Genomic DNA, 26,937 nt, shown 5'->3' on the forward strand with positions numbered 1-26,937 from the left:
GCCTTATAGTCAGTCCTGAAGTTGGGTAGTGTCAGCCCTCCAGCTTTGCTCTTCAGTATTTTGTTGGCTAGTCTGGGGGTTTTGCCTCTCTCTATAAGGAATCAGTTTGCTGATAGCCACAAAATAACTTGCTCAGAGACTGGGATTACTTTGAATCTGTCCCTGAAGTTGGAAAGAACTGATGTCCTAATACTGAATGTTCTTACCAATGAATACGGGATATCTTGCATTTAGGTCTTCTTTGGTTTCTTTCATCAGATCTTTGCAATTTTGCTCATATAGATCTTGTACATATTATGTTGATACCTAAGTATCTCACTTTTTCTGTGTGCTAAGGTAGGTCGTGTTATGTTTTAAATATCAAATTCCAATTCTTCATTGCTGGTATATAGGAAGTTGATTGACTATTATACACTAATCTTGTATCATGCAAACTTACTATAACCGGTATTTGTGCCGGGTTAATTTGTGGTCGATTGCTTGAAGTTTTCTATATAGATGATCATTTCACCTGTGAACAATTTTATTTCCTCCTTCCCCAAAGGTACACCTTTTCATTTCCTTTTCTTAACAAATTGCATTAGCTAGGACTTGCAGTCGATACTGAAAAGGGCTGGTGAGAAGAGACATTGGTCTTAGCAAGGAAGTTTCTTTCCATGAAATGCGATATTAGGTGTCGGTTTCTGTACATGTCCTTTACTAATTTAGGGAAGTTCCCTTCTATTCCTCGTTTGCTGAGACACAATATAATTTTAATGTAAAACATTGCCCAATTAGTGTGTACAATTGGGTTCTGATTTTGTGAAAAATGTATTTTACACGGGGGAAAAAGAGTGGAAGGGAATACACTTATAATTCAAGGTAGTCATCTTTGGCTGGATAATGAGTATTTTCTTTAACAATTCTGTATTTTCTAACCCCAGTGAACCTATGTTGTTTTCTGTGACAGAAAAATAACAGTATGAAAAGTGATGAGGTGTTCCGGTGAGACTGGCTCGCGGACAGAAAAACGGAGAGAGGTAGGTAAAATGGAAACCTAAGGAGACAGACCTGACTTAGTAATTGCGTCATCAACGAGAAGGCAAGCTCTCTGAGGGCCAGGCCTGATTGAACTAGCCCCACAGCGTAATAAATCTCTTCACCTGGGTCTCGGCTTTGCCTAGGAAATGCTATTTACTTATTTGGCATTCCGAGCATGGTTTTTGTGGATACGGAACCTGCTTTCTGTCTTCCCAAGTAGTTTTGCCTATTGTTTTAGAACGAGGAGAAGGAGCTAGAGGGAGAGAGCGTGATTGATTGGAATGAACCGAACTACGGAACCGGGAGCTGAGTGACCCGACAAGTCACCGGAGAGGGGAGGAGGAGCGCGCCCCAAACCCCAGGTTCGGAGCGCGGGCGCCGGGCCGGCTCTGGAGCCCCGCGCACCGCCCGGTGGCGGGAAGGGGGCAGTAGCGCCCCCGCCTGGCTGCGACGCTCCCGGGGCCGGGCACATCCCGCCGCCCAGGTACCTCGAGAGCGCACGCAGCTGCCGGCGCTCTCCCCGGTGCCGCGGCTCCCGGGCCCGCCGTGTGCCGGGGCGACGGCGACAGGCGAGGGGCCGGGGCCCGCCCCGCCCCGGCCGCCTGCAGCGAGCGCCGCGGACCGGCTGGAGCCGGGTGAGCCGCCGCGCCCGTGTCGCGCCGCACGCCGCGGAGGCGCTCGGGGACGGCGGGCGCGGGCGCGCACAGGAGGCGCAGGGCGGCCGGCGCCGCGCGGACCCTCGGCGGGCAGCGCCCCCACCTCCCTGGGGCCGCGGCTGCGGGCGCCCCCGGCCCGCGCGGCCCCTCCGCCACGAGTCTGGGAGCTCCCGGCCCCACGCTGCGGGTGCCCATGGGGATCCGAGAGTTTCCCGGCGGCGCACCCAGGGGCAAAAGCATCGCCGTGTGAGTAGCGCCCGGGCTTGGGCGGCGCGAGCGGGCGGGCGGGCGGCCCTCGGCAGCCGGGACGCCGGGCAGCCTGGGGCTCGGGTAGGGGCGGCGCGCGGCGGAGCTGCTCGGGAAGTTTCGGGCGTCCTCTCCCTCGCCGCTCGCCCCAGTCTGCACTGCTCCGAGGCGCCCGCGGCCGGGCGCGGGAGACGGGACCCGACGCCGAGGCTGCCGGGGTCGCCGGGGCGGGGGGCGGGCGGAGACGTGCGCCGGCCCTGCGGCCGCACCTGCCCCTGCTGCGCCCTTGCTCGCCCTCGGATCTGCCCCTCACCGGAATCTTCCCTCCTTCTCTCCCTCCCCGCCCACTGCCGGCGCGCGGCCTCAGTGGCATGAGGAGGTCACCGGACGTCAGCCCCCGGAGACTGTCCGACATCAGCCCCCAGCTCCGGCAGCTCAAGTACCTGGTGGTGGACGAGGCCATTAAGGAGGATCTGAAATGGTCGCGCTCAGTGGAGGATCTCACCAGCGGGCCCGTGGGGCTCACGTCCATCGAGGAGCGGATCCTGCGCATCACCGGCTACTATGGCTACCAGCCCTGGGCAGCGAGCTACAAAAGTAAGACCACCCCCCCCCGACCCCCGTCCGCGGGTCCGTCTCCCCTGCCCTTGTCCCTGGCAGCTGGGGAGCACCCGCAGCGACGCGCCCAGCCACCCCCCTGCTGCCCTGCCCGCAGATACAGACCCAGCTTTGCAACTTTTAGGAGAGACCCGGAGACGGAGTTCTCCAGACCTTTGGGAATTTCTGAGCCGTTCTCTTACACCCCCTCCCCTTCCCACACACGCTTCTCTGGTCTCATCCCCTTGCTCTTGAGGTTTCGCAGTAGGGAGACAGATTGGAAACTCAGTGTACCCTGCGCTGTGTGGCTTCCCTGCGGATTCGAAAGTGTTACTCGCCCTGGGTCGGGCTCAGCTGGCTCAGAGACTGACTGCAGACTTAGTGGGCCTGGATTTTAACTCTTCCCTTTGTCTCCTGGGCCCTGATGGTGGTGGAGGATTCCGGGGCCTTGATTTGAAACTCCTTGGCTCCTTTTGCCTCGTGTCTTTATCTGTCCTCAGTGTAGAGGTTCTATCTGGATCATTCTAGATAATGGCATTTGGTCCCGGAGAGAGAAATGGTTGGTGCCAGGTGGAGCAGCTGAAACTTTTCTTTGCCAGTGGGCCCCAGCTGATGGCTTTGGCAATGCTGTGATCAATTGTAGAGATAGTACCTGTGCAAGCAGGACTAATTTGGTGGGCATTTCTTCCCTTCACTTGGAAGGGAGAAGTTGGCCATGACCAGCTCCAGATACCTATAACTCTAAACCGTAATTAGGTGGCCCCATCACTGTGGTTTGGCATAGCAAAAACATTGCCCTTTACCACCCCAGTCAAGAAAGGAGTACTGCTTCATTCCATTTGTAATAAAGACAAACAGCTTAATGATTTTGAGATATGTTTTTCCCCGTCATTACTTGAAATTGGAACATACTTTATTGGTCCTTAGGAAAAAAATATCAGGCTTTTGTAAATTAATCATATTCAGCTCTAAAAATATGTCTCGTTTTCTCCTAAAACCCTTGATTCCAAGCCAGAGGTCAGCAGTATGCTGGCAATTAACTGGTTACTTTTAAGTTATTTGCAGGCAGAAACGCAGGATTTTAATGTTTTGTTTTCATGCCCTTACTTGTTTTTAAGGGACTGCGGTGATTGTGTTTAACTCTGTATAAACCTTTAAAAGGTTATCTGTGTCTCCTCCACTCTCCTGCTTCTGCTGCTAAAATCGTAGCTGATAAATTGGCTTTGGATCACAGAAGGAACACAAGGGACCAAGTTCTCTTTTAAGCAGAATGCTGGGCGTAGAATGAAACAATGCAAAAAGAATGCAAACCCATTGGAAACCTTTTCTCTTATAGGTGAAGATAGGACAGGTCCTATTTCTGCTTGCTGAATTTCTATCAGAAATTTCCTATTTCTTAGTTCCGTTCTCTGCTTTCGTAATAACCAAAGACAGGGGTGTAAATTACGGTCTTCATGGAGTCATCTAGCCCCTAAAGTCATGCAGAGACTTACCACTGTAGTTTTACTTGTGACGTGGCCCTGTGTGCTTTGTGGAAATTTTCACCAGGGTTCGTGGCTTGGCGGGTGGGCAGGGAACCACAGCAGTGATGACTGTATTTGGTACAAACACACTTGATAATTCAGACGGGGGACAGGCCGTATGGAAAACGAGTTTCTTGTGCTACCAGTGGATTCTTAAATATCGCCTCTCAGGCTTCGTTGAAGGAATAATAATAATCGACAAGGCGACAGTGATCATTGTGATTGAGTAAAGTCAGCTCGCTCCAGTCTTTTTATTCCCATGAAGATTCTTCTTTATTCCAGGGTAGTTCCTTTTTTTCATAAAATGCTTTAGGTGACAACTGACATTTTGATGAATTAATTAGATTTTAAGTTTAAATTTAGAGAAGCTAATGTTTTATTAATATAGTCAAAGACGTCTTAGGGCAGTCCTTTGGCTGTTTGCTATTTCTATCAGAGGAGAAAGAAAAATAAAGAGGCTTATCTATATGTTGGTATCAGTTCTTCTGTTTGTTGGCGAATAATCATACTGAACAAGCTGGGAGCCGTGATGATTACCAAATAAATATTATTCTCATGGTCTGCAGAGCAGGCTGTGCTCATCCTTGGCATTATTAGGTCACCTTTCAGTCATCTTGCAAGGTGGCTTGTCTGTCTACCCACTGAAGGAGTCCCCAGTGAGAATTTCTGACTGCGAGGTGCAGGTGAGCTCCTTTGTCACAGCAGACATTACCGAAATAAGCGAGTATCCATTCTTATCCTCCTAATTTTTCGTCTTTATTTTGGGCAGCTAAGGCAAATGAGGTGACTGTCAATAGTGCAGAAATGGCCTTTGCTCAGTATTTTCTCCCCATTCCGTGAGATGAACAAGTTTCCCACTAGATAAGGAATTTTGTAAGAAATTGTTGGGAAAAAAAAAAAAACCCACCTCCTAAAGGACCCTGGGTCTGAGGGGGATCGTGTGTGGAGCCTTCAGCCGAGAATTAAACTAGAAACAAGTAGGATGGGTCAAGGTCCTCTCCTCAGTGGCTAAAATCCTGGAAGCTCCACATTCCGTGTTTCTGAACCAAACCGCTGGGCGGGATTCTTGGGGACTCCTTGGGTTCCTAGCTGTGAGTGTATCCTGAGCCCAGAGAGCAGGTGGTCTAAAGCGGTTGCTCAGTAAATGTCTGTTGAGTGAGTGAGTCCCTACGGTCTGAGACTCTGGCCTCGGCGAGAAAGAACCTTTGAATGGACCTCTGTAGTGATTTGGGTCCTTGGGTTCTTTTTGGGGCCTTCCTGTCTGTTTAGAATTGCTTCCCTCCTTCCACATTCTGCCATCACAGCTGCGTCCTTGGCTTTCCAAACTGTAGACTAGACCAGGATTCCTGATGTAGCAAGCTTTGGTTTCACCCCAGGTTTCCCAAGCTCAGCACAATTGAAATTTTGTACTGAATCATTCTTTATTGTGGGGGGCTGTCCTGTGCATTGTAGGGTGTTTAGCAGCGTCCCTGGCCTCTTGCACTACACTGCCATCCCCCCTGCAGCGTGGCAACCAAAAATGTTTCCAGATAATGCCACATGTCTCCTGGGAGTGTACCTTTGGATAAGAAGCCCTCATTAATCTAACACCAAATGTATGCTCCAAGTGAACTCTTCTGCTGACTGGTCGTGCTAACCTAAAAGGCTTGCCTTCTGGATTCCTGACCTCTTGTCTTCATTCTTCCTGGACCACTTCTTAGGTTTTCATGACGGGCTTGGCTAGAATAAACAGCCTTCTGGAAGAGCCTGTGGCCTTTTCAGCTGACATGACTCTGTACCCATTCACCATAAATGATAGCCTGTAGAAAGTGCTTTCAACTTCAAAACAAGGTGCCTAGAGCCTCTCAATGACTTCCTTTCCGCTCCCACCTTGTATCACAGAAGGACAGAAATGACCAACTGGAATCTCCACTGCTGCCCCCTTGCTTTCTTGGTTCTCTGGTGTAGACACCACTGAGGGAGGGCTGGGGAACAGAAGTCAGGAATAAGCCATCAGGATAATGGTAGCCAGGCCTGACAAAATGGGGACCAGTGGCATTTTGGCATAGAGATGATTGAAGTAACTACTTTGCAGATCCCAGATGGAGGCTCTTATGCAGGATGAAGGAGCATTTATAAATGCTTATTTTCATTTACTCATTTAGCAAACTTTTTTGGAGCACTTACTAAATGCCAGAATACAGAGATCAGTGATGAGAGAGGAAGCTCACTGCACAGATGTGCACAGATGTGCCTTTGTCAGGAAGCACAGATCAACAAATACGTGGGTCTAGGAAATGGATACACTGTTTACAGTTAGCAGGGATGTTGTACTTTGCAAAAGGTTCCCCTGATGGGTGGTTTCAAACAGCAAGCCCTTGAACATTTTTCTAGTAAAGAAACTTTCTAGGAATAGCTTTTGGTTGGGGGATGTGTGAATGGAATGATCATGTTTATTTCTTAAAATGAGGTACAACTGTCTTTTGAGCAGATTTATTAATATTACATGGCACTGACACGTTCAGATAAAGGTGATTTTTTTTTTTTTTTGAAACAAAGCCGTTGGGTTTAGTTTTAAGTCATTTGTAGAGAGGAGGTTGAGCTGCAGTTGGCAAGTTGAGCCTCGGTTCGGAACATGGGGATTCCTGAGCAAAACCATCCATCTAGCTGGGTGGAGGTTTTATAGTTCAAGCTGGGAAAGAGATCACCAAGTAACTCTGCCAGTAACAAGGCAGTCTCTTGTTTTGGGATCCTCCAGGTTAAAAACGTCACAAAGGGTTTGTGTGAGGTAAGGGGAAGCAATAGGTATAGAAAGACCATCTTTCTACTCTGCCATTTCAGCCCAGACTGTGAGTATAGGTGGCTGATGTCGTTACCAGTGAGAACTGGAACGGTGGCTCATAGTATAATTGAATTCATGGTGAGCAGCTTCTGTTTGGCCCTCCCAAAATAGTAAAGGTCAGGTCAGCAATTCAAAAATGACCCACTCGTAAGAGATTTATAATTTGGTTGGAAATGTTTATTCTAGATCGGAGCTTGGCATATTGAAATACTAGATCGAAAAGAGTTTTTTTTAAAGATTTTATTTATTTGAGAGAGAGAATGAGAGAGCGAGCGAGCATGAGAGGGGGAAGGGTCAGAGGGAGAAGCGGACTCCCTGCCGAGCAGGGAGCCTGATGCGGGACTCGATCCCTGGACTCCAGGATCATGACCTGAGCCGAAGGCAGTCGCCTAACCACCCAGGCGCCCCTAGATCGAAAAGATTTTTAAAGGAAAAAAGGTTGGAGGTGGCAGGGGTGGGCCAGAGTGAGCAGAGAGCATAAATAACACTTTCTAACGTTTCAGAGAGTCCGTTTTATTCCTGAATATGAATACATGTTAGCAAGGTAGTAAATGGTTTTCTGAGATTCAAAAGAATTAAAATGCAGAACTATTATCTTTTAGGGAAGCACAGTGCTCCCCAGTATGCTCAGGTCATGGACGGGGGTTATAAACCCTTCGCGTCTGGTCGTGAAGGGCCATGTTCTCGCCTCCAGGGATGCAGAGCCTGGGCAAGGAGATTTCTCACTGTTCTTCAGAAGTGTCTCCTGGTTCTGTTTACGAGGTGCCTGATCTAAAACGCCAGTGGTGGACATTTGTCCTTTCCTCAAGCAGCTGGAAACATGCAGGTTAGTTGAGTTAAAAAATTAATACACATGTGGATGAGCTATTGAGCTCTGTTAAGCGTTTTACAGAGTGTCGATAAGGCTGCTCATTTGAATCGTAGCCCTGAATGCAGGCGGGGCAGCCTCAGTATCTCATGTCAGGAGAAGCAGATGAAATGGGTCTCGGGCAGCTGGCTTCATATCCCGGCTTCGTCCCTTTGTTGCCCTGTCACTCACCTCTTCGAGCCTGTTTTCTTATCTGTAAAATGGGGGATAATGTCACCACTCTTCAAGGATCATCATGAGGAGTAAATGAAACAATGTATATGTAGCATCTGGCCCTTTGCCTGGCATCAGTAAATAAGCCTTCATTTTTGTTTATTCATTCAACAAACTTTTTGAGCTCTTAGTGTGTGTGCCAGCATCTAGAGGGTAGTGACACAGTCCTCACCCTGGGGTCTCCCAGACCCGAGGGAGAGAGAGTGGAACCCGAAGCTAGCCGACACACGGTGAAGACGGACTTGGGGGTGCTTCGAGAGCCCTTTTTCACAGTGGGGAGGGCAGTTCAGAAGCTGGAGGGGGAATAAGCCGCAGGAAGTGGGTGGAGGGGAGGTTTGCCTTCCATGCAGATGACTAGCATATGTGCAGAAATGTGCGTACGCTACTTCTGGAGGGTAGTTCAGCTTGACTGGACCATAGCCACTTGGGAATGTGAAAGATGAAGGTGGTCTGTGAGCAGAAACTAACTGGAGTGCATTGTGTTCCATTCGTCTGACGTGTGTCATCAAAAGGGCGACTGATGCCTGTCCCCTTACCTACCCAGGTCGCAGGCTAAGTGTCACATCTTCCAGGGAGCCTCCCTGACCATCTAGATCTGGTGAGATGTTCTTGCCAGGGGTTCCACAGTGCGGTCACTTCACATACATGTTGTCACAGCAGATTCAGGTGTGTGGCTGAAACTGACAAGACGGTGAAGCCCCGTGAGGGCAGGGCTCACGGCTGCGTCCCCAGTCCTTGGCTCTTGGTCCATAGGACTGTGGCGATTCTGTTCCCAATCACAGAGCGTCCCTGGCACCTAAAGCAGTAAATGTTTACTAGATGTATCAGTGAAAGGTTATGTGTACACACACACACGGCTGATATGCATCTGCATTTCTGTGGGGTCTTCCAGAATTATCCTGCACAGAGCCCTTCTGATTCCCTTTCTCCATCAAGAAATGAGCCTCCCATTGCTCAGTGTCCTGGGTCTTCACCTTGACTCAGCTAAAAACACTGACAAGCAATCTCACTCCTCCAGCTTACATTAGCCGACATAGTATCAGAGTGTTTAGTATAGTTTCAAAGAGCTCCTGTTAAAAACGATTTGGAAAAAATGAGCATCGCTCAGGGAAGAAGAGAAATGGATCGGGGGGGATTGGAAATGTGTTCTACAGGCAAGAATAAAGTATCGGGTGCGGGGGAGAGGTAAAACAGGCCTATGACGTGTCTTTATGAGAACGATTGGGGCCAACACCAGCTCACCATGATGCCCTTCCCTGCCTGGCACCACATCCTGGGGGTGGGCTCTCAGCAGCCAGACTTGCATAATCTGCCTCCTGGGCACCACAGGTTAGGCTGGCACGGACTCTTGACACACACTGACTCAACCAGTATGTCCCTCCTGGGATTTGACATTAAAATCAGGAGGTTATGGTCTAGTTCGGGGTGGTCTTTCAAATGGAGGAGATGCTATGAAAGGGGCTCTTCTGGCTTCCATGTGGATGGAGAGGCAGAGACAGCTGGTCTACATAGACGAATCGGGCAGGCGTGCAGAGTGACCCAGAGGGACCAGTGGCGATTTTCAGGACTCCATGCCGGGTGCTCTTTCCCTCCTAGGTCAAGGCCATGATGCAGCTCGTCCTCCAAGCCCCAGGAGTTACCACTGTGGCAATGCCACAGCCCCTTCCTGCTAAGTGAACAGAAGCTGGGTTTTGTTCTGCATAACTTCAGACTCCCATCTGAGTAATGTTTCTGAGCCACTTCTGCTCAGGCCCAGTAGGACAAAACAAGGATATACATACCAAAGAATTTTCCACTGGAAATAAGAAATCATGTCCTGACTGCTGAGATAAAAAAGATTATGCAGCCCCCATTGCTGGAGAGCTTCAGAAAGAGGCAGACGCTCAGTAACCCCAGCTGGATTAAGTATTTACTTATCCTGTGTTAAGGGGGTGGAGGGGATTTGTTTTTTTATTTTATTTTTTTACATGATGTCTTTTAGTTCAGTGGTGAGTGTGCATTGATCAATAGACTAACAGAACAGTTTTGTTTCCTTATTGCAGAGCCTAGAAAGGAACTTGTACAATTAGGAGCCTGAGAAATTCTTTTAGTTACTTATGGTGACAAGACCTTGAACAGTGGCCTAGGACATGGGCGCACGCTTTCCTCCTATGCAGCCTGAGGTAGCCTTAATTTATGACAGCATTCGAAATTATAGGGACTAAATTGCTCCTCTCAGATGATTTGCACTGTGGGAGGGTAGAGGCTATTTTGGACTCCTGAGACATAGAGATTCAATGGAACCTCTCAGAACACTTTTCAAGTTTTGACAAATGTTTTCTGTGACATGCTTGTCAGTCTGCTATGTATTATCTACTGTACGTGACTAGATAAGACTCTATTAAGAAATTATTTTTATTCTTTTCCACCATCTACTTCATAACAATGTTGTATAATAAAAATTTGGGTATGTCCTCAAGGTTTGATCCAAAAGGGCCAGAAGAAAGCTGCTTCCTGATGAATGTGGACTTTGCTTCCTTATTTTTCTCTTTAGAAATTGAGTCTGCTCATATTCAATGAGCGTATATTAAGATGTCCTCTTCTTAAAAAATGAATATAATTATGATGCTAGGTGTGAAACACTTGGGTTTTCTGCAGTGTTCTCATGCCATGCGCATGTGGGAGTTTAAGAAACAGTATTCAGGGAGCAGTGCATTACAGTGGCATGCAGTCCCTAGGAGGGACTCAAAATCTCTACCTCGATACATTTTGTTTTAAAGAATAAAATAGTTTGAAGACTATTTAAATGCTATAATCCAGAGTAGCAGATTTCAAGGGTTCGTCCAAACTCTTTCACTTTAAGTCAGCATTTTCTTTTTTTTTTTAAGATTTTATTTATTTATTTGACAGAGAGAGAGAGACAGCGAGAGAGGGAACACAAGCAGGGGGGAGTGGGAGAGGGAGAAGCAGGCTTCCCGCCGAGCGGGGAGCCCGATGCGGGGCTCGATCCCAGGACCCTGGGATCGTGACCTGAGCCGAAGGCAGACGCTTAACAACTGAGCCACCCAGGCGCCCCAGTCAGCATTTTCTTTTATTAAATATTTAACACACAAAAGCTATTTATGTGTTTATCTGATTTTATGCAGTGGGTATGTTTTCAAAGTTACATGTAAATAAAATTATATAATTAGAATTTGTTCTAGAAAACACTAAGAAGCCTTGGTACTTGTGCCTCTGTAATTGTGTTTATTCTCTCTGTAACCTGCCTTGTATCTTGTGATTCTCTGGGATGACATTGAGGACCTTCAGTGTGGTGGCTGGAAGGTAGAGGAAGGATCACTTTCAAACTAGACCCCGCTGCTATCATACTCCCTTTTGAGAAGCCCACGGGCCAAGCAGAGGCTTCAGAAAACCACTGCATAGGATTTCAAACATTGCTCACAAAGGGGTTTATTTCTGAATGGCTTGGAAACAGATCAAACCCTGGAACCCACTGTGGATGTGTATCTGTCCATCCACCTGCCCCCCCTCCACACCCGATCCACCCAGTCGTACATCCGTTCATTCATTCAGACATCAAATAGCTCACTGCTTCTAGAGGGCAGCAAATATATTCACTTCTAACAGAAACCAAGTGTATAGTGTAGTTAACAGTTTTCTGGAAAATTACACAGCAGGGGAATAAGACAGACACATGTCACTTTGTAAAGTCCCCTACTTTCCTTGTCTTGGGGACATCTCATAGATGCACTATGTGTGTCTTTTTGGTGTTTCCCTAACTAAATACCTTGGGGTATTTGGGATCAGCATTGAGTAGCCTTACACTGAGCTCTGTGTGGTATACATGATATTGCATATTATTTTATCATGGGGCACCATAAACAGCAACAGGGTAGTGAGCCACAGTGAACTTTTCTGTTCTTTGGAAGCTTGAGCTCTGCTGCTATAATCAAAGTTCTCATTCGTTTATTTGATACATCCCAGCCATTCAACATTCTTTTTCCGTCTTTCATGAAATCATGCAACAACAAAGATTTTTTTTTTAACTGGGTTGATGAAATTAAGCCACCAACCCAGCACATTTCTCCCCTAATGTTTTATGCTGCAGGCATTCTGGTTCTTTCTAGTGCTGGAGAAAGCCAGCCTGAGACCTGAGACGTTCTTCTTCCTCTGACTAGGGGCCAGATAGAAAAACAGTGGCCTGGAATTCAAAAGGGTTGGGATTTCTTTCCAGGTCTACCTGTTCTTCCCTGCGCCCCTGCTCATTCTGTGTGTGCGGTTTCTCCAGTGCCCGTGCCCACAGGAATATGTCTCGTACCCACTCTTCCCCTGGCTGTTTAGCTTGAGAGTCACAGCACTCTCGAATTCATGTAGCTGTGAAGGGAGTGATGCCTCTAAAGGCCAGCTCTACTTTTATACATTAATAAAAATCCAAGTGTCCCGATTACCGTGACCATCACTTTACGTAGTGTCAAGGATGGTGGAGATCTGGATTTCCGCACAGAAGTTTCTTGCGTGATCGGTCCTGGAGCCGCTTCCCCTCTTGTGGCTGAATCTACGATTCAGGGATGCGGTTGAGCTAAAATGTAGGACACAGTTAGGTTGTTGGAGGACACCGTGCATTCCCTTCTGTCCCCCCTATCTTGCTTGCCTCTTTCTTTGACCCCCACCTTTGCTTTATGCCGAGCACGTGGAGTCTGAGCACCGACAGAAGGCTGTGTGTCTTTGGAACTGATGATTCCTGATGGTCAGCAGGTGGCCCTAAGTTCCTCGAATCAACGCCTGGCTCCTAGATTTCTCTACTGCTTTGTGGTTGATGGGGCTTCTGTAGGCGAGGGAGGTGGCAAGGCAGCTAGGGTCCTGGGCCGCCTTGTATGGAATAGGAAGCCAGGAGGGGACAGAATGATGGTTCTCTCGTAGTGGCTCGGAAGTCTTGTCTCCAGGTGGGCAGCAGTACGCTGGGCCTGCCTTACTTTCTATCTAGAGGTGTGTGTATTGCTTTGGGGGTTACCTCTACAGCCTTTTGTATGTCAGTCATACCTTAATAAGGTGGTATTTAAAAAACACAAAAGACATGTTCTTTGCTGTGTGGGACTTGTCTCAGGTTCCAAGATTCTTTTTGGTGAAGGAAACCTACTTTTTCCAGAGATTGAGAGTTCTGGCCCATTTTTCTAAGTGCTTTCACTTTGTACCCTATAAAATAAAAATATGCCTGAATCTGGGGACAGCGGGCCTTCCCTGAGAGTGAACAGGTACCACTGAGTCTGAGTCTGCAGAACAGGCTGTTTCCAAAGGATTCATTGGCCTATAGGGCAGACAGTGTTTCTGGTGCTGAGTCTTCAGAATGTTGGCAGCTCATCTCGGGTTATATCTTGCCTCTCTCCTGACCAACTCTCAGTTACGCTTGAGCACTTTGTCTTTCCTCCTGGCTCCCAAGGATTAGGGGGAGGCCTTAGAGGGAAGGCCTTTCTTTCTTTCTTTCTTTCTTTCTTTCTTTTTATTTATTTATTTATTTATTTATTATTTATTATTTATTATTTATTATTTATTATTTATTTATTATTTATTTATTATTTATTTTTATTTATTTTTTATTTTTTATTTATTTATTTTATTTATTTTTTATTTATTTTTTATTTATTTATTTTTTATTTATTTTTTATTTTTTATTTATTTTTATTTATTTATTTATTTATTTATTTATTTATTTATTAATTAAGAGATGGTCCAAAGGAAATGGCTCTATCAGCTGCTACCTGGAGAAGGATGCTCTGGTGGTGCGTACATTCGCGCGTGCACGGGTGGGGAGAGGGGGAGGAGAGTTTCCTGGTCTCTATCAGTCAGCATGCACGCTACAGACGATTAAGAATTGCCATTTGCCATTCCTGGCAGAATTCACTTCATGGTGTCTCTAGGAAGGCATCATTATTGCTGTTTGTGGCTTATGAAATGAAGGCACAGAATTATGAACAGACCACACGGGTATAATATTACTTTTGCCTCAAGGTGAATACATGAGTATCGGAGGCAATCTGAGAAGTTATGAGGGTTCCTGTGTTCAAAAAGAGAAGATCTCCTTGAGAACAGGAAAAAGGGAGACCCTTTTGGAATTTGCAATGGCAGAGAGAAAGCACAGATGCTACAGTGTATGAAGGAGGAAGTATTCATCCTGCTGGGAGTGGGGATAATTGACTGGCTTCAGAATAAAGTATGTGCAGGGTCAGAGAAAGGGTATGGAGTGGAAGGCCAGAGTGGGGTTTGAATCTCAGACTGTTCTCGTGAGAAGAAGCATGCGTGGAAGGTGCTAAAACCAAGGGAGAAGAGATGATGCTAATTTGTAGAGTGGCTGTAAATGCTGTGTAGTTGTCCCAAATGACTATTAGCACTCACATCTGCTGGATATACGCCTTGGGGTGGAATTTCAGGGCTGCAGTAGACCGCAAACTCACCTTAGACCTTCTCTGTCCCCTGCCAGCCTCCATGAAACGGTTGGTTGTGGTGGGAGGCCCACACGGCAAAGAACTGCAGGTGGCCTTTAAGAGTCGAGGTATCCAGCCAAGAGCCAGCAAAAAAACTGAACTTTTAGTCCTACAACAACTAGGAACCAAATGCTTCCAGCAGTCATGCTGGTGGAAAAGCAAATCCTTCCCCGGTTGAGCCCCTCGATGAGAACCAGCCCCGCTAGCATCTCGCTTTCAGCCTCATGTACAGAGGTGGTGGAGAACAGGCTGATAAACAACCTGTCACAAGGGTAAAGAAACAGAACCAGGCAAGAGGGCATATCTGAATTCTGGTCTTGGCTCTGCCGTTTCCTAACTGGGTATCATTGACCAGGTCCCTTATCCAGCCTGGCCATCCCTTACCTTTTATGTTCAGTGGAGGGATTTGGCAAGATTAAATCCTCAATCCCTACCAGCATAACATTTTGATGAGTTTAAAATTTATCTTCAACATCTGAGGAACTCATCTATTCTGGAAATGAATGCTTAGAGGTAAAAAAAAAAAAAATGTGGGTGCTAACCAAACCTGTGTCATATCTAGAAAATTAGCCCTTTTTTCTGAATCTTCTCTGCAGTATGTAGCGGACAAAGCCTATTATGGGGCTCTCTGATTCTAAGTCTCTGGAAAGGGAAGCACATGATTAAAGAGTTTTTTTGATTCCATCCCTCATTTTCTCTTATTTCTTTTGGTACATTGACCAAAACTATACTGACTAAATCTTCTTTGATTATGTCGAACACTAAAACATGGTAGATGTAGTGTTTGCATTTCAAAGCTCTGAAAAATAAGAGAAATAACAGTCTAGGTTTCTGATGAAATCGTTAAAGACTATGAGGATTACCTTTGAGCCACAAGAGCACCTGTCTTTGGGTTACACCTTTCAGGGAGCAGAAGGAATGATCTGGAGACTTAACGCTGGTTTTGTTGTTCCCATAAAATGGTTACCGGGCTTTGAATAAGTTCCCTGAGGAAGAAATTGCCCCACTGTTGCAGCCCCTTGAAATCTCTGTGGGTCTTTGTGGTGAGCAGCTCTGTGGAGGTATTTTTCAGTGTGAAACCATTCTTGGAGGGGAGAGCGAGAATAGAAGTGGGAAAAGTTTGAAAGGCTGTTGACAGGACCAGCTTTTGGGAGCTGCCCCTTTGAGAACAGGTGATAAGGGAAGCTTCTGTTCCCCCCAGATGTGGAGAGCTTTATACTGACACGGACAGGTCCCAGTGCACAGAGTTGTTCCTGGGAGCATCTTATCAGGTGTCAGATTGGGAAGGACTCAGCCGCTCCTCTGTGCTTTTTGCAGCAGGACTTAACTTTGATATCTTGGGGTGAAGCTAGTTATGATGAATCTTTCGATTTTCTTTCTCACTGTGAAGAGGTATTACGGCTTCCCACCTGGCAAGCTCTGGATGTTAGAAAGCCCGCATGGGGACTATGGAACAGTCCATTCAGCAGTCCATTGTGATTTGTTTGTGGTTCTCAGAGTCCCATGCAAGTTCGTGAGCTTTGCAGAAGAGAATGATCCCAACATACTCTATGATTCCATCTATATACATTTCAAAAATTGCTACAACTGGTCTGTGGTGATAAAAGTCAGAAGAGTGGTTACATGTAGGGATATGAGGGAGCCTTCTTTATGGCGTTGTGGAAATATTCTATATGGTAGACTGGATGGCAGGGTATACATATGTAAAAGGTTGTGTAGGCATGTAAAAAGTGCTTTGCTGTAGCTCATATACCTCAGTTGTTTTTTTTTTAATAGAAGCTGGTTGGGGAAGGGGACTCCTCCATAGAGAGACATTGGTCCGAGGATGAGTCAGGTTGTTTATGGAGGATGGTGACCATCTAGGATCCGTGGAAATCACAACTTAAAATTAGCACTGTGGTTCCTTTGTTGTCGTTCTCATTGTTCATCAAAATCCTGAATAGGAGGGTAACTTTTAAACATAGTCTCATCTATTTTGGACATCTATCTAGATGCTTGTAAATAGAAGTGCATCTCATTTCCCCTTTTTATGGGAATGCTGTCTTCTCTCTGTGCAGATTCAAGTCACCGATTTAGCTACTTGCTTTAGTGCACTGGAATTTCTGAAGAAGGGTTTGCTTAAACGCACAGGTTTTGGCTGTGTAAGTAATAACAAGGCCATAGTGAGAATAATTGGGACTTTGTGTATGACCCTGTCTCTGTACCATTCCTTGCCATTACGTTACTACTTACTAGTTTTCTCCCAGAAGATGACATAGGAGGTACAAGAATGGTAAAGCACAGTTGGGTTCACTTAGAAGTTCTGTCCGGTTCACTTAGAAGTTCTGTCCGTGCTAATTGTGAGTTTTTATGAAGGAAGCCACCAAACTAAGGCTGGAGGGTTTCTCTTCATTTAAATTGCCATGCTTTCAGTAGTTCCCAGTGGTCCAGCCAACTTCTTGTTGGCTATAATTCTGAATACCATCCTCTCTGTGACTTTTCATCTTCCCATAATTGCGGGTGCAAAGTGGAAGTTCATTTGAAGAAATACAGTCTATCCACCTGTAATGTTTAAGTTAAAAAAATACAAAGTAGTTTCAGCACTTAGAACCATACTTTTAATATAATGGGGTAGAGCAAAGGATTTGTTTTCTGAACCTGGGTCTGTAAAGCATTCTGATCCTAGGACTCTAGAACTGGAGACAGGGAGCACTTCCAGGACCAGGAGTAGGAAAGGGGATGAGGAGCTGAGGAGGGCTGGGGCCGGGCTGGAGGGAATGGTGTCCCAGGTGGGTGGGATCCGACCGCATTTCCGAAGCACAGAGAGATCATCTGTGGTTTGCATGCTGTTCATTCCTTTCACTCATCCTATTCCATTGGAACAAATGGTCTCGAGTTCGGCATGAAGTGCTTTATTCCATTGGAGCGTGATTGTGTAAGCTGTTCGCATTCTTCACGTGCTTGCTGAGAAGATTGGTGTAGGGCATCCGTTCTTCAGCTAAGTGAGTTCAGATATGTCCAGGCTATAAGATGGTTGCATATTTTATCTTTCAAATTAAAAATGGTCTCAGCCCCTGGGAGCTTCCCAGAGTGAGGTTTCAGAGCAAAGTGAACGGCCCAGGGGTCGATGGGCCATTCCCCATTTTCCAAGACATTTTTGCTGCTCGTGTTTCTATTACATCTGCTACTAGATCTTTTCTATGCACTTGAGTTCCTTATTCCTTTATTTTTATTTATTTTATTTTTTTTAGAGAGAGAGAGTGGGGGGTAGAGGCAGAGGGAGAGAGAGAATCTTAAGCAGGCTCCTCACCCAGCATGGAGGCCGACACGGGGCTCGATCTCACGACCCTGAGATCATGACCTGAGCTGAAATCAAGAGTCGGACACTCAACCAACTGAGCCACCCAGGCGGCACCCCAAGTTCCTTATTCCTAAAAAAAAAAAAAAAAAGTCTTCACAAATCCACTTATGTAGTCCAGATCATTTCCCTGGTAATAACTGGTCAGCCAAATGTATTGTACTGGTAAATTGTATAATCCATATGCATTTAATTTGCTTTAAAAGAAAACTGCCTTAGACAAGAAGAAAATAAATTTTTACCAGAAATATTTTAATGAGCTATTTTTAAAATACATTCTCATTAAAGTAAAATATCCATAATGAAATGAATATTGGTTATAAGTGTGCAGTCCAATGAATTATTACAGAATGGATATACTCATGTTTCCTGCGTGCAGATCACAAAATAGAATATTACAGGCATGTAGGCTATTTATTTTTGCCACCCATATAGGAGTTCTGACTACTAAATTTTAAAATGATCCAAAAAAGCCATAGGCTTTCATTCTGATGCAAAAGTAGCTAGTTTCCTACAGAGGCAAGAGCCGTTTCAATTAAAATCTAGCTGTGTCTGTCCTTTAGAAGGAAACTGTGTCTGCACAGGTATTTTGTTGCTCTGATGCATTCTAACGTGGGCATCGTGCAAAATGGGATCACGTCATGCTTCTTAGAAACTTCAGGTTTACTTTATAATTTTCATGTCCGTTTGAAAGAACTGTCTTCCAGAAAGATCTCTGCTGCAGTGCCCATCTATTCATGTGCGTTTGTCCACCCATTTTACTAGATGCCTTGACATGTAATCATAGTTATGTTAAAGTCCCTGTCTTTAAAGAACCAATGTCTGCTAGTCTTTGCGTATGATTCTATTGATTGTTCTGTTTCTTGACAAAGGGTGGTTTTTCCCTTGCCTTTTTGTGTGTCTCATAAGAGCCAATTGGCTACTGGATGTTGCATGTACATAGACAGAATAGACTATTCTCTGTTATTCATGCCCATGGGCACACATCTTTTTATGTCAGGCCATTAGTGTGGGAGATTTAGTCAGTCAAGCTGACTGTGGGTTTTCTTGGGTTTTCTGTTTTAACCCTCCTTCAGCAGCACTGGATCTTTACCTGTATCCTGGGGGCAGGAGGATTTTCTGTTTCACCCACGGAGTGAGCTCTCTTTGCTCCTACTCCTACCCCAAAAGCAGTAGAGTTTTTCCTTTGACCCTGGGGTAAGAGAATTTGCTGCCCAGTGGTCTCGGACTTTTGCTTTGTAAGAGAGCCGGGCTGGGGAGGTAGGCAGGGCGCCGTGCCTGTCTCCCAGCAGCCCCATCACCTGCCATAAGTCTGTGCTTCCCTGGCTTGCTCTTGATGTCCCTGGCCATGCCCCCAATCCATCTAGTGAGCTAGTTGGTGGAGGCTCAGGGAAAGAGCTTGTGAGTGGGTGCAAACTCCCTTTGTGCCTGAGACCATTAGCTCTTGCAAATTGATATACTAGTTTACACTTTGCCTTTAAGAATTCATTAAAAACATAGCTGATTTCTTCCTACCCACTGGCACAGAAACCTCCTTTCTTCCCTATTCTGCTGAAGGTGAGACAGATGGTGTGTTTCATCCCCACTTGTCACTCTTTGGAATTCAGTTTACATGTTGGCCCTGTGGCCTCGCCTTTCTGTTGGGCTCAATAAATAATACAATTTTTAGATTATACAGCTCTTTCTCATTGTTTGCATAGAGTAAAATTTTCTTGAATCTTCTTAAGATTAATGTTCCTTACCAAGAAGTAAGAGTTTCTAAGTATTCCTACTTACAGAAATCCTTCCTTCTTAGTTGCTGTGGCTTCCTTGGGGTCCCAGGTTAGCCTAGTGAAGACAGAGACACCTGTTCCAGGAAACATTATTGATCGTTAGATAATGCTATGTAAAAGGGAAGCAAAGTGACATTGCTGAATGTCTTATAGTCCATGCCTGTCATTATCAAAACCCACATCTCAGCACAAGAGAGCAGGAGGTGAGTGAGTGTGTGGTGCTTCTCCTGTTGGGTCCCATCCACTGGCGCTGTCTTCTTATAGACTCTGGTGACTCTGGCGTTTTGTGGCAACCATACCTGCCACTTAGCATTTTGCACTCTCTGCCCCTTCTCCTTTCCATCCCCATGAAACGTGCAGTGGCTTATGACATTTGGCACCAGATACCTTCCCTGCATAAAAATAAGACACTCCCCCCCCCACCAAGTTTCATAGAAAGGAGAAAAATAAAGAACCCCACCTTAATATAGTTAGAGGCAGGAAAAAGCCATAAATGAATTCGAATGCCACTCATGGTAGGACCCAGCCTCAGAAAGGGAGATAAAGGTGTTTTAGAAAGTGACGTCTTTTTTTTTGTTATGTTAATCACCATATATTACATCATTAGTTTTTGGTGCAGTGTTCCATGATTCATTCTTCATAACACCCAGTGCTCCATGCAGAACGTGCCCTCCTCAATACCCATCACCAGGCTAACCCATCCCCCTACCCCCCTCCCCTCTAGAACCCTCAGTTTGTTGGCGTTAGCCAGGATACAGAAAGTGGCTGAATGCAAACCAAATGATGAAAGAGGGTTTAAGATACCCATTCTGTTTAAAGTTCAAGATGTGATATACCTTTTTGATTAAAAAAAAGGTAAGGAGAAAATTGTTTAAGGCCGTCTGTCTGTAGATCTCCGCTTCTTCCAAGTTAGCAGTAAAGACAATCCCAGCCCATCTGATCAGCTCTCTGTGTGTGCTTGCCCACCATTATGAAAATTAAGTCTTTTTTTTCCCCCCCCTATGAATTGGAAGACATCAGTTATTTTATAGTCTCACCAAATGCCCTTTGGAGTTGTGTGGTGCTTTGCAAGAGCAAGTTTGAGATTCTCTCGTGTAGGTGAAGAGCTTTTGAAGTGTTTGGAAAAGAAAAGGAAAGTGATGGGTTCAGATCTTCATTTTGGAAAATCCACTCTGAAACAGAATAGAGGCTGGACCGGAAGCCTTTCCTTGCTCGGAAGCTAAATGCTGTCATTTAGGCAGGAAGAAACAAAAGTGATGACCTAGGCCAGGTGAGTGGGCATGCAGAAGGGGGGAGAGAGGAGAGCACAGTGGAGGTGGGGGGTTAGAAGTGATGCAGTTAGAGACTGATGGCGCATAGGGCAAGTGCACGAGAGGAGTGAGGAGGGGATGATGTTCACATTTCTGACGTGGCCACTAGCTGATCTTCGGAGAGCAGTGTCCGTTCATTAGTTAGAGGTAGTTTCCAGAATGTAGGAGAGAGGTTTGGGTTGACTACCCTTATCAAAGGAAACCTCCTTTTAATTCCTGTCCAGGAATTAAATGAAGCCATGAATCCATGCCATGGCTCCCATTGATTAGTTGGGGTTCTTGTTCACAAGCAGAAGATACCCTATCTATTAATCATATGCAAAACGGCAATTTTTAAAGACCACTGAAGACCCATATATGCTGTGGGAGAGCGAATGGCTAGGCCTGAGAAGTGGACATGATGCTGGGGCTCCAGATGCTAGGAAGCAGAGACTGCAGTCCTAAGAAGAAGGCCTGCAACTGATCAGTCTGATCACCAGTTGGCCCCTCTGTCTTTGCTCTGCTTGCTCAAGATGTACAGGTAGATGGTTGGCTCAGTCTGGGTCATGGGAGCATTCCCTGGCGATACCAGTAGGTAGGGGGTTGGAGAATCTTGTGCCCCTGGCTTAGGTGGTGGGAAGCTGCGGTGAGAGACAGGCTTAGAATATTGCCTTCTGTCAAGATTGTAGGCAATGGGAATTTTCCCCCAAATGGATTTTGGGACACCAATAATCAGAGTGGATAGATGCTGGAAGACAACAAAAGGGTCATTAGACCTAAGAAAGCAGGACTGGTGAACATCAGAGGCAACATAGCATTTAAGGAGGATGAGGAATAAAAAACATCCTTTTGGTTTATTAGCAGAGTGTTGGCTCTCTGAGCACCCGCTCTCCATTATCCGCTGCAGAATTTGGGATGACGAGCATATCCCTGCTTCCCATTCTTTGTTACGATGCTTCAGTTTCTTTCGGCTTGCTAGGAACTAAAAGTGGTAGCTAGTGCTTAGAACATCAAGCTAAATAAATAACTACTACTTCATGTCCAATTGGCTTACACACCGATATAATTAAGTATTGGTGGGAACTTTGTGAATCCCCCGTGCAGAGAAGAGGTGAAAGTCTCAGCTTGGGTCAGAAATGGCTTCTTCCCATGGAATAAAGAAGAGTGTGGTCACAGATTTGAGGAGCGTCCTTGCCACAGCTGAAAGATGTCAGAGTGCCTGATCACAGTCATTGCTCAGTCCCTGCTCCTGTCGCTTATGGGTTCTCCCGCAAGTGAGCCACTTACAGAAATCAGCAGGAATCCTGTTTAGAAGAATGGCTCACTTAAGCGCTCTTGCGACTGAACATTTTCTGAAGCAAGATGGAGCCTGATAAGCTCCCAGGAGGAAGGAGCTGAAAAGCTATGGAAACCATCAGAACCTCAGAGGTCAAAGGTCATAGTGCCCCTTCCCTTTTTTTTTTAATAAAAAAAGGTTTTAATTGTCAAAATATTTTATGAATACAGGCAGAGCACACAGAGGAAAACATAAAATAATTCCGCCCAACTTTCTGAAACCACTCCCTAGAGGTAACCAGTTTATATATTGGTGTGAGCCTAATGAATCTATTCTAGGCATCTACAAGCACTTACAGCCACACCTATATTTTTTGCTGGGATGGGATCATAATTTGCAGACTGTCCTGCAGCTTGCCTTTTTCACTTAGTAATACACACACACATAATATTGTTGGTATCTTTCAGTACCAGTACGGCCAGGCGTACAGTGAAACAGTGATGTGTGAATACCGGGCTGATTTTTCCATTTTTAACTGCTTGGGCTTGGAAGACGGCGACACAGAAAAAAACACACAAAGACAGAGGTGCCTACAAAGAGAACAGGGTTGAAATATGGTGTCAGGCGTTCTGCTCTACCTGCGGGTCCTTTAGGAGCTCTCAGCCCCCCGCAGACTTGCACAGTCCTTCCTTGGCCCCTCTGAGCATGAGCCTCCCATTCAGAACTAGATTCCGAAGCCTGAGACAGCTTCTTCATGCGATGCTTCCCCAAGGAGACAGTGGTCAGATGCGCTTTTGACTAAATCAGACCAAACTCCTACATGGGAGGGGTTGCCAGGTGCCCCCTGCCTCTCCTTGTTGGGGGGGCAATTAGGTTTTTTTTTTTCCGGTTTTTCACTCTTACTAAAATTTTTACAGTAACTCTCCTTGCACATTTATCTTGTAGATTTGTCTTTGTCTTTGGTTTTTCTGTGGCTAGCTACTGGGAAATGTTGGCAAAAGGGAATGCACATTAATATTACTGATAAGATATGCTCACTACGGAATGCCTTCCAAAGAGCGTGTACTGGCTTCCAGCACTTGCCTAGCCCCTCATGTACTGCATAGGCCACCAGCTTATTTTTCGTTACTTTTCTCCCTTTGCCACCACTAAGCTTCCCTTGACTAGCTGCCACATTGTGCTTGCAGTGAGCGTAGGCAGTTGGAACAGTTAGGGAAATGAACTGTTCTCTTTCCACGCACCTTATATGGTCGTAGCTAAGGTGCCGAGTCCCTGTGAGCATGCCTGCCTCTCATTTTTGTAACTATGCTATTTCTGCCCCTCGTCGATTCTCCTGGTATTTCATTTATTCTTCATAGCACATTAGGACCTTTTTCCCCAGAAACTCATTTATTCTGAGCTATTGTGATCTTGCATCATAACTTTGTTCCTGGAATAAATGTATAGATTTAAAATCTTGTCACTCAATGTGCCAGGAAGAGGTAAGAGACGTGTCTTTAAAGCCACAGTGTGACAACTGTCACTGAATATTATTTAATGTGAATCCCTCCCATCAGACCAGCCGCAGGAGGGGAACCTGCAAAAAGGGAGGGGTCATTGTGCCATGCATTTTTGCACCCTGACATCTGAAACAGTACTTGACACATGGTCTGTGCTTGCAGCATATTTGTGGAATAAATTAATCAATCCATTAAGTAAAGCTTTGTGGGTTTGAAAAAACCAATTATACCACAAGTTAGACACAAAATGATTATTACAGTTAGACGGTGGTCGAGATCCATCCCTAATTAAGCCACTGCTGCCGTTGCTCAGACTGTTTTTAGAACCCCTTGAAGGGAGTTTCTTTCGTAAATTGCATTAAAAGAATACTAACCTTTTGATTATCTGCAGGGTGGCAAATCATAACCTTTGAGACTAGTTTTTTTTTTTTGACAGCTTTAAGGAGGTTATAGTTGATACACAAAAAAACCCACACACATTTAATGTGTACAATTTGATGAGTTCCAACATGTACGTATACTCTTGAAAACATCACCCAGTCAATGTACTAGACTTACCTACCCCCCTCCCCCAAATGTTTCCTTATGCCTTTCGTTTACTTCATTTTGTGGTAAGAACACCTAACAAATTGTTAAGTACACAACAGCATATTGTTAACTATAGGTACCATTTAGAACTTACTCACTTTTTATAACTGAAACTTTATACACTCTGCATTTTAGCTCCCCATTTCTCTCTCCCCCCACCCAGCTCCTGGAAACCATTCTTTTCTCTGCTTCTGTGTGATGGACTATTTTAGATAGCTCATGTAAGTGGGATTCTGTGCAGGCTTATTTCACTTTGCATAATGTCCTCCAAGTTCATCCACGTTGTCACAAATGGCAGGATTTCCTATCATTCACAATAGCCACGATATAGAAACAACCCATATTTCCACGGATGGGTGAATGGAGGCTAGATTTTATTTTAGAAAATATCCAGACATCATTTTGAGGGAAATGTAGCGACTAAAATGGGAGACCATAATGGAAATGCTCTGTGACATTCAAAACAAACCTTGCCTATAAAGCAGGAAGATTGTTTATCTTACTTGGCTCATAAACTGGTTCAAAGAGCAGTCCGTAGATCTCTGTCAGTTATCAGTAGTCCAAAGGCAATTTGGTAGTTTTTCTCAGAGAAAAGTAGGGAAATAATCTTGTCATCATAAACATTTCCCCAACTTGCAAAGATTCCAGATGATCTTGTCATAGTCTCATTAAATTCTTATTTTGTTTTTCAAGGCTCAGTCAGCCAACGCACAAATCATGTTAGTTAACAAAATGCATGTAGATTTGGTCAACATTTTTGTGTGTCATTTTGGGGTTATTGTTTCTGCTAAGTTTGCATTTTTTTGTGTGTTAATGTGATAACTTGGCATAAGCCAATGAAAAGTCAAGTCAAAGATGAACCTCAATGAATAGCTAAAAGTTGAAATTTATTGGATAATTAATCCGTTTATAAATAAAAATTTACAAATATTGAATTTTTTAAAAAATTAAGTTCATGGGGCACCTGGGTGGCTCAGTAAGTTAAGAGTCCAACTCTTGACTTCGACTCACGTCATGATCTCAGGGTTGTGAGATCGAACCCTGCATTGGGCTCTGCATTGGGTGTGTGGAGCCTGCTTAAGAGTCTCTCTCTCCCTCTGCATCTGCCCCTCCTCCCAACTCTCTCTCTCAAAAAAAAATTAAGTTCAATTTTAATTTTTCCTTTATTTTTCTTTGGGGTTTCCTCCATAGTCTTTTTTTTTTTTTTTAACTTCTTGAGTTGAACACTTGCTTCATCTGTGTCTAGACCCTATTCCCTTTTAATGTATGTATAAATGCTCTATGTGCCAGTCTAATTCCATTCCATATTTTGGTATGTGGTACTCATACTGACATTCAATTCTAAATCTTTCCTAATGTCCATTGTGTTTCCAGTTTTCACTTTAGTGCCTGGCTCAGGGCTTGCACATCAAGGAGGGAGTGTGACCGCCTGAGCCCTGTGCCCCACCCCGGTGCTGCTTAGGGACTCCGGTTCGTCCCCGGTGACTTTCTCCCAGGGTCTGGGGCAGGCATCCAAAGTGTTTGTAGGTCAGTTATAGACAAAGGGCACTGACCTCTTGTAAACCAAGCGTTTTCAGAGAAAAGCAGATACAGTTTCCAGTAGGAGAGGGTTGCATTTTGTTGCTAATGGCAGAGAAGAGATCAAAGCCAGGGAAGCATCGTGAGTGCCCTCCTCATGGCTGAAATGGGTATGAGTCGTACCATTGCTGAGGAGCTTGTGAATCCAGCTGCAAAGTTAATGATAACTTATGCTTTTATGATTGCTGAGGGAACAGAAAGAACTATGGCAGAATTCCTTTGTTAAGAACGCTGTTGAAACTTGCATGGTATCGGTAGCATGTTAACTGGGAGAACACTTGCTATCAGTGTGCATTCTCAGAAGCATTTGGCCGTGACTGGGATAAAACCACGAATATACAAAGTATGAAGTAGTGTACCTGCATGTGTACAGGAGGGATGAAGGCTGGGTGGGGTTTCTGTTGTTCTGTTTGTAATTGAAACTCCATGCGAGTAGAAGGAGGGTTTCCAGTTGGTTGATGAGTATGTCGTGAATGCTGATGCGGACCACAAGTAGTGATTCAGGGTCAGTACCGATGGAGCGCAGTAAGATGTGTCAAAAGAAGGGGCACTGCCTTGTAGTGAAACGCTTTGCCCCTGCGAGCCAGGCTGCATGCAGCTTTTCCCACAGAGCCCCGACTGAGGTCCACAGTATGCCTCCAGGATATGATTCAGCACGGCGGAAATAGTGAAAATACCAAATCAGTTACATTATGGGCAAAAGTGTACCTGTTTCCAGAGGACATTTCGAAATAAATAAGTAGTAAGTATATAGCTGTTTTTCCATTATGACTGTCGCTGGCTATTGAAGGAAAGATTTTGTTTTCTTTTACTTCTTGATGGGATACTGCATTCCCCTGCCCCCCAGTTTTACTGAGATATAATTGGCATGAAACCTTGTGTAAGCTTAAGGTGCAGAGTGTGATGATTTGATACTCATATATATTGTGAACTGGTCACAGTAAGGTTAATTAGGACATCCATCAGCTCACATAATTACAACTTTTGGTGTGTGTGGTGACATTTAAGATCTGCTCTCTTAATAGCTTTCAAGTATATAATACAGTATTGTTAATACAGTATCATCGCCATGCTGAATATTCGATCCCTAGAGCTTACTCCTCTTGTAACTGGAATTTTGGCCCCTTTGACTGACATCCCCCTGCCCCTGGCAACCACCATTCTACTCTGTTTCTATGACTTTGGGTTTTGACATG

General features: G+C 45.2%; 1 protein-coding gene across 1 annotated transcript in view; it reads left to right on the forward strand.

The window, feature by feature from the left end:
* Nucleotides 1–1,869: 1,869 nt before the first annotated feature.
* Nucleotides 1,870–26,937, forward strand: part of SLC35F3 (solute carrier family 35 member F3) — a 391,086-nt gene continuing 366,018 nt past the window's right edge. Inside the window, exons 1-2 of the mRNA XM_028104641.1 lie at nucleotides 1,870–1,922; nucleotides 2,290–2,519. Coding sequence (XP_027960442.1) covers nucleotides 1,870–1,922; nucleotides 2,290–2,519 — 283 coding nt within the window. The remainder of the gene's footprint in view (nucleotides 1,923–2,289; nucleotides 2,520–26,937) is intronic.

Source organism: Eumetopias jubatus, unplaced genomic scaffold, assembly GCF_037043125.1.
Source record: "Eumetopias jubatus isolate StellerSeaLion01/CBP00866 unplaced genomic scaffold, mEumJub1_p1.0 scaffold_17, whole genome shotgun sequence".
In the NCBI taxonomy this organism is placed as follows: Eukaryota; Metazoa; Chordata; class Mammalia; order Carnivora; family Otariidae; genus Eumetopias; species Eumetopias jubatus.